Genomic DNA, 8,374 nt, shown 5'->3' with positions numbered 1-8,374 from the left:
GGAACCAGACTGCGAAGCAGTCTTATTAGTCGATGTAACCAAAACCTTCAACAACATAAATAGATACATAATATCAAAATCAAGTGCCCAGTTTTGGCCAATTATGTGGAGAACACATACAGAAAACCAGCAAAGCTATTCGTCACTAATAGAGTTGAGAAGAAAAAACGAAAGTGGAGGTCATCCAATTATCGGAAGGCACCACTCAAGGAGACCCAGTGACCATGGCAATGTACGCTCTTGGTCTTATGCACCTACAACAATGGGCACAACATGAGGGCACCAAGTTAAACAGATAGCACATGCAGATGATCTCACGGGGACAGGAAAAGTAGAGGATGTAAGAAAGTGCTAGGATCTGGTCCAGACACACGGTCTGTTTTTTTTTTTTTTTTTTTTTTTTTTTGGGGGGGGGGGGCTATATCCTTAATGCAAAGAAGTATATCCTCATGGTGAAGCCAGATTACTTCGACGAAGTCAAAAATCTCTTTAAAGACAGTGAAGTGAAGGTAACTAAAGAGGGGGAAAGACATTTCTGTGTAGTGATCGGTTCCAAATCCTTTAATATATATATATATATATATATATATATATATATATATATATATATATATATATATATATATATGCGTGTGTGTGTGTGTGTGTGTGTGTGTGTGTGCGTGTGTGTGTGTGTGTGTGTGTGTGTGTGGTGTGTGTGTGTGTGTGTGTGTGTGTGTGTGTGTGTGTGTGTGTGTGTGTATTTATATATATATCAAAGACAAAGTTAACGAATAGGTGGCGGAAGTTAGGCTACTAGCCAACTTTGCAAAGACTGCCGTATTCATATATGGTGTTAAACACAAGTGGAATTACATTTTAAGGACGTTACTGAACATCAGCGAACTATTAAGCCCTCTTAATGAAACTATCAGAAGTAAGTTAATTCCGGTCATCACCAACGGACGGATACCAAACGTGAAAGAGAGAAAATCAATTGAACTTCCACCAAGAATGGGAGGGTTAGGCATCTCAAACCCGCCAAACCTTGCCAATATAGTACACCAAAACTCCCTGAAACTCAAGTTCTCCCTGACAAACAACATCGTGTCACAAGATAAACAGATGGAAATCAGAGAAATCAGAAGAAACATATCAAAGGGAAGGGAAGTGAGGTAGAAAGAGGAGCTTTGCACTCTTTTAGATCAGCTATCGGGTCATAGGAAAAGAAAGACAGTAATGCCACGGGAAGATGGGGTGTTCAATTGACTGACAGCACTACCAACCAGGGTAAAGGGATTCAACCTAAACAAAAGAGAATCCAAGGATGCCATTGCCTTGAGGTATGGATGGTAATTGGTAAGACTGCCTAACAGATATTCCTGTGGTACACAGTTTGATCCAAACCATGCGATGATATGTAAGCAGGGTGGATTCCTCTGCATGAAACACAACGAGATAAAGAATCTCACTGTCCAAGTGCTTCGGGAGGTATGCAAGGACGTGACCATCGAACAAACATTACTCCCACTAGGAGGGGAGAACTTCAGGCATCGCACGTCCAACACATCAGATGACCACGAGTGGATGTCAGCGCAAGAGGTTTCCGGAAACGGGGACATTTGGCCTTCTTTGATATACAAATATTTAATCCGTAGGCCCCCTGTTACAATAACCTAACTATTGAGGCATCCCACCCCGGAACAAAAATAGAATAATTAGGATGTACGAGGAGCGCATACAGAATGTGGACCAGGGCTCATTCACTCCGATAACCTTTACGACTTCAGGTGGGATGTGTGGGATGGGTCCAAGGGCAAAGGCATTCTACGCTCGTCTGGCAGAGGTGATAACAGAAAAGAAATGATAACCAAAACGCAGCATTGTATCGTGGATGAGATGTAGGCTGTCATTCTCATTCTTAACATCAGCCCTCTTAGCCCTGAGAGGTACCAGGTCCCCACCCCCTAAATCAACTCATATACAAAACCTCGATTTTGAGCAGATTGTAGTAGCATATAGGATGAATGAACTTATGTACTACGCTTCATTAAAGGGAAACTATACAAAATATAAAAGGGTAGTCGACCACAGCCGTTGGCGAGAGAGGGGCCAATGAACTGTGTCTCTGGGAGACAGACCCTGGCTGCTTTCACCAAATAGTTCCACGAGGATGGAGGTCGTTGTCAAAGAAAAGAAAAAGTAGTAGTAGTAGTAGTAGTAGTAGTAGTAGTAGTAGTAGTAGTAGTAGTAGTAGTAGTAGTAGTAGTAGTAGTAGTAGTAGTAGTAGTAGTAGAAGTAGTAGTGGTAGTAGTAGTAGTAGTAGTAGTAGTAGTAGTAGTAGTAGTAGTAGTAGTAGTAGTAGTAGTAGTAGTAGTAGTAGTAGTAGAAGTAGTAGTAGTAGTAGTAGTAGTAGTAGTAGTAGTAGTAGTAGTAGTAGTAGTAGTAGTAGTAGTAGTAGTAGTAGTAATAGTAGCAGCAGCAACAGTAATAACCTGTGTTTTCATAATTTACACATTGATTAATTTATCACTTTTTGGTTGTCGACCCACCTTTGCCTTGGGTTATATATGCATATTGTATCAAACTGATGAAAAAAATAATAGAAAGAGAGTGTGTGTGTGTGTGTGTGTGTGTGTGTGTGTGTGTGTGTGTGTGTGTGTGTGTGTGTGTGTGTGTGTGTGTGTGTGTGTGTGTGTGTGTGTGTGTGTGTGTGTGTGTGTGTGTGTGTGTGTGTGTGTGTGTGTGTGTGTATTCACCTCGGATCTGCTGCAGTCTCTGTCGAGACAGCCAGACACCACCCTACGGCAGTGAGCTCAGAGCTCCTTATTAGCCGATCTCTGGGTAGGTCTGAGACCACTCACACACCACACACCGGGACAGCAAGGTCACAACTCCTTGACTAACGTCCCGTACCTACTCGCTGCAAGGTGAACAGGGGCTACACGTGAAAGGAGACAAACCCAACTTATCTCCGCCCGACCGGGGAATCGAACCCCGGTTCTCTGGCTTGTGAGGCCAGTGCTTTACCAATCCGCCACCGAGCCGTGTGTGTGTGTGTGTGTGTGTGTGTGTATTCACCTCGGATCTGCTGCAGTCTCTGTCGAGACAGCCAGACACCACCCTACGGCAGTGAGCTCAGAGCTCCTTATTAGCCGATCTCTGGGTAGGTCTGAGACCACTCACACACCACACACCGGGACAGCAAGGTCACAACTCCTTGACTAACGTCCCGTACCTACTCGCTGCTAGGTGAACAGGGGCTACACGTGAAAGGAGACAAACCCAACTTATCTCCGCCCAACCGGGGAATCGAACCCCGGTTCTCTGGCTTTTGAGGCCAGTGCTTTACCAATCCGCCACCGAGCCGTGTGTGTGTGTGTGTGTGTGTGTGTGTGTGTGTGTGTGTGTGTGTGTGTGTGTGTGTGTGTGTGTGTGTGTGTGTGTGTGTGTGTGTGTGTGTGTGTGTGTGTGTGTGTGTGTGTGTGTGTGTGTGTCCATGAATTCATGGATAATCACAAATAATATCTATACACAATAGTTATGCCTTAAAATTTTCTTTTAGCAAACTCAGTTATTTTCTATTATATGTAAGGATATACTATACTATATTCTATTTCATACGTACTCTTAAAACAAAGAACATATCACCGTGTAACACATATTTTGTTCCCCGGTTTTAAGTGTTATTTTTTTTTTTTCCATTATCATAAAAATACTACAATTTAACCAGAAGTTTGGGTTTGTGATCAGGACTGATATTTCAAAAGTTTCATATTCATCAAGAATTTTTTTTATCAGTTAATATAATTAAATCAGCAGGGTATATATTCATTTTATAACACAATATTACCAAAAATAAACAACTAAAAATAAATAACAGTTATAAAGTGACTTAAACACCTCAGAAATGACTGTATTTCCTGGATTTGCGGTTGTAGTCCAGGTTGCACTCCCATATTATCCCCCAGATATAGTCAGTCCCCCACCATTTTCTCATCATAGTGCCCTTGGTACCTCAGCTCTGTCTCCTTCACATCTTGGTAGAATCACTCGCCTTGTTCTGAGTAGGCGCCTATATTCCCCTTGAATTTGTCCAGGTGAGCATACAGCATATGAAGTTTAAGGGACATCCTGCATCCCAGGTCGTCAAAAGACTTTACCAGATCCTGCACCAGCTGCTGGTAGTTTTCAGCTCGGTGGTTGCCCAGGAAGCCCTTGACAACTGCTATGAAACAATTCCATGCTGTTCTCTCAATCCTACTGAGCTTATTGGAGAACTCTGCAGACTTAAGCTTCTTTATCTAAAGCCCAACAAAAATCCCACCTTTGATTTGGCCTAAGATAACTTGGGGAAGAACTCAAGAAGGTATTTAAAGGCGGCTGATTCCTTGTTAAGAGCCTTCACGAACTGCCTTATCAGCCCCAAATATGTGCCGTGGCAGCATGAACCCAATCCTAGGATCAACCATTGGCTTTCATATGACGTTCCGGGTCCCAACTACAAATTCTGTTCGCAGCTCCCAATTCTTTCTGTTGTAGTGATCAGAGGTGGCTCTGCTGTCCCAAAGGCAGAGGGAGCATTGAAACTTGATAAAGCCTCCCTGGAGACCAAGCAGGAAAGCCACGATTTTAAAGTCTCCAGTGATTTCCTAATTGTACCGGTTGCATTGCATAGCTTCCAGGAGGACTCTCACACTGTAGTAGTCTTCCTTCAGACAGACTGAATGGGCTAGGGATAGCGTCAGGAACTTGTTTCCATTGTGGAGGAGGACAGCCTTCAAACTTGTGGTAGAGCCGTCTATGAAGAACCGCCACTCCTTGGGCACAAACGGCACCCCAATAGCGTCAAACAATCTAGGCAAATCATAACAGAAGCAGAGGCCATCCCTAAGAGTTTAAAAGCCTGAGAAAGGTTCGTGCCGACTTCTATGAGTTGCCACTTGCACCTCCCCATTGACCAAGTTCGACTGCTCCATCCTTGAGATGAATAGCTTTGCATTGGACTTAGACTCATATCTCTGACTACGTCATTTACTTCTTTTTGATTTGGGAAGTAAGGAACTTTCTCTGGTACCTCAGGCAAGTAAGCCAAGTCCTCAGCATCCATCTCCTCCTCTTCTTTAAAATACTTGTCTTGGACTTCATCTGGAACAGGTGGCACTGGCATGGAGTATTTGGATCAGCGAGGGATTGGAGCAATTGATGATGGGAGATTTGGGTAATGCACAGCAGCAACATTCCTTAATTTCCACCGTTTGCTAACATTCACCATACAAAATAATAATGATAATTAACAACGACAACAATAATAATAATAATAATAATAATAATAATAATAATAATAATAATAATAATAATAATAATAATAATAATAATAATAATAATAATAATAATAATAATAATAATAATAATAATAATAATAATAATGATAATAATAATAATAATAATGATAATAATGATAATAATGATAATAATGATAATAATGATAATAATGATAATAATGATAATAATGATAGTAATGATAATAATAATAACAATAATAATAATAATAATAATAATAATAATGATAACAACAACAACAACAACAACAACAACAACAATTAATAATAATGAAAATAACAATAATAATGATAATAATAATAATAATGATAATAATAATAATAATAATGATAATAATAATAACAATAATAATAAGAATAATAATGATAAATAATAAATGATAAATAATAATAAATAATAAAAGAAAACTGTGGAGTGGTCTGTTGGCTCCAAGCAGACCTGTGGGTTGGAGAACTTCAGAGACCTTTTCTCACCTCACAGCCACCCTGTCAGCGTTTTCTTACAGCGCTCACAACAATAGTGAAAGGCCCAGGGCTTGTTCTGGTCCCCAACTGACATCCCGAAGTACTTCTTGTAGGCTTCACAAACCTTCACCGTTAAGGTCTGCATCTAAAATATGAAGCTTCCCAGCTGCTTGAGGGCACTTTGAACCTCATTTTTATGAGTGTGTGGTCTTCCAGCTTATGAATATTGTTCCTAAATTAAGATTCTGAAGTTAATTAGGGTCCACAGCTGCTTCCAAGGCGATAACCATCGCTTCTATCCTTGGGAATAATATCGCGTCAAAGAGGTGGAATACAGATGGCAAACGAAATATAGTGAGGACTTTTTTTTTTTTTTTTTTTTTTTTTTTTTTTTTTTTTTTTTTTTTTTTTTTTTTTTTTTTTTTTTTTTTTTTTTTTTTAGTTCAGATTACTTTCCAACGATAATGTGGTGTTACATGGCTATAGTCCGCAAGGGTTTCTGAAGTGTCCCTAAATATGAGCTTCATAAGAATTATGCACTGTCAGACTGAGAGCTCGAAGTACTTATTAGCCGCCAGACAATTTTATTTACTGTTTAGATTAACAAACAGTTATGCATAATCAAGACATCTACAAGGAGACTGCTAACTGATTCCAAACGAATAGTGCATGGATATTTTTACAACAGCTGAAAGTCCTCCTCGTTTTTCCTTTTTCTCATAATCTTTGCATCATCTACTATGTTATATTATGTTAGCGTTTTATACTATATTACTATGTTGCACTATGTTAGCATAGCTTGCTGTACCTTCAATGGTATCATTGACATAGATAAATATCAAAGATGCTAACACTACTTATCCTTCAGAAAACTTCATTCATTCGGGTAATTTACCCTAGTCCACCAATACGCTCCAGTTTCCACATAAAACCACTGTGAGGTACTTTATCAAATGCTTTCTCTAGATCGAGGTATACACAGTCCACCCGGCCCTCACTATCTTGCAACACATCAATCACTCTCGAATATATGATTACTAGCTTCGACACAATTGACCTTCTCCAAAACCTCACGTTCCACTATAGCTCTGGTGATTTTATCATTGCGTCTTAAGTTACCAAATCCCGTAGCAAAGTAAAATTTTATTTTATTGAATAATTTACTTTAATAGCAGCCAATCACGTCCCTTCAAGTTACCTGCTAGTCATAAAAGCGTAAAAAAAAACTCTTTGAGGACAAAGGTAAACTATGTTGGGAATAAAAATAAACATCGTTTATATTATAATTTATCTTTATTGCTCCTGTGGAACGAAAGATAACTTAAAGATTTAATATATCAAATACAAAACAAATATTGGCAAACTGAATTATCTCGTTTCATTCAAAGGAGAAAAGGATGCCATTAGTTATAATTATCTATGAAACATATTCTGTATTTTATTGCACAGAATGCCCTGTATATATATATATATATATATATATATATATACATATATATATATATATATGTATATATATATGTATATATGTATATATATATGTATATATATATATATATATATATAATACTAAATAATACTGGCGGTAAGAGCTCATCCTGCCAAATGCCATCACCGGCCCCAACACAGTGAGTACAATATCTTCATTTGCCTTAAATCTTTAGACATTTTCTTGTTCTTCCTTTTTCCTTCTGTTATTTTTTTTATTTTTTTTTTTTTTTTTTTTTTTTTTTTTTTTTTTTTTTTTTTTTTTTTTTTTTTTTTTTTTTTTTATTTTTTAGCCTCTGCGTCTCCTTTTATTTCTTCTTCTTTTTCTACAGCTGCTTTTCTCCTCCTGTTCATTTTTTCCCTCATCCTTTCGGTTTTCTTTTTTATGATCTTTTCAAGCTGTTTACATTCCTTTTACTATCTGGCGCAGCGCTTTGGTTATCACTAAGATGTTGAACTACGTTTTTTGTATCCTGGTTTGCATAATACTGTATTTGATTAGGGCAATGTTACAAATTTTGATTTGTCTTCCGAATCAGTGTCAGTCTGTGTGCACTGTAAAGGTGGGTGCCGGCCAGGCAGGTGAGAGAGGGCAGAAGAACAGTGAGCAGAGAAGAAAACATTTTGCTAAAGTTTACAAGTTACACGTGGATATTTTTGCAGAAACACAAATAACCTGGTTTCAACTTCATTTCTATCTCACACACACACAATCACTCTTTTTTTCCTGGAACTGGCCTGGTTAGGAATCAAATTTTTTGTTATTTAATTATTTATCTAGGTTAGCGTTACTACTCTATTCCGTTGTCTTTCTTCGCTGGGTACTTCTCCCTCCCCTTCCTCCTCCTCCTTCTTAGTCCTTCAGGTCTCCGGCTTACGACAGCCTTTCCCCTGAGGACGAGGTACCTTCGCTCAGATAAGAAAACCTGTGTACAATATACGATTCTTAAAACCTAGGCAAGACATAACAGTGGCTAGAACATGAACCGGACACCACGGAGCTTTCCATTTGTGCTTCATGTTCTAGGTCCTACTTGAAGTATGACCGGTAGCCCCAATCGTGTATGAAATGGGACTACTTTTACTAGTTGTCCTTAGTC

The 8,374-nt window shown here is 38.8% G+C and overlaps 1 protein-coding gene across 1 annotated transcript in view; it reads right to left on the bottom strand.

The window, feature by feature from the left end:
- Positions 1-205: 205 nt before the first annotated feature.
- The window catches only part of LOC143039803 (hemicentin-2-like), an 18,954-nt gene continuing 10,785 nt past the window's right edge, over positions 206-8,374 (bottom strand). The window contains exons 10-12 of the mRNA XM_076210050.1: positions 6,682-6,827; positions 4,642-4,836; positions 206-254 (exon numbers count right to left, since the gene is read on the bottom strand). Coding sequence (XP_076066165.1) covers positions 206-254; positions 4,642-4,836; positions 6,682-6,827 — 390 coding nt within the window. The remainder of the gene's footprint in view (positions 255-4,641; positions 4,837-6,681; positions 6,828-8,374) is intronic.

Source organism: Oratosquilla oratoria, chromosome 27 (assembly GCF_046742065.1).
Source record: "Oratosquilla oratoria isolate Oo_2021 chromosome 27, ASM4674206v1, whole genome shotgun sequence".
In the NCBI taxonomy this organism is placed as follows: domain Eukaryota; kingdom Metazoa; phylum Arthropoda; class Malacostraca; order Stomatopoda; family Squillidae; genus Oratosquilla; species Oratosquilla oratoria.
This window is presented reverse-complemented; position numbering and strand designations above follow the sequence as displayed.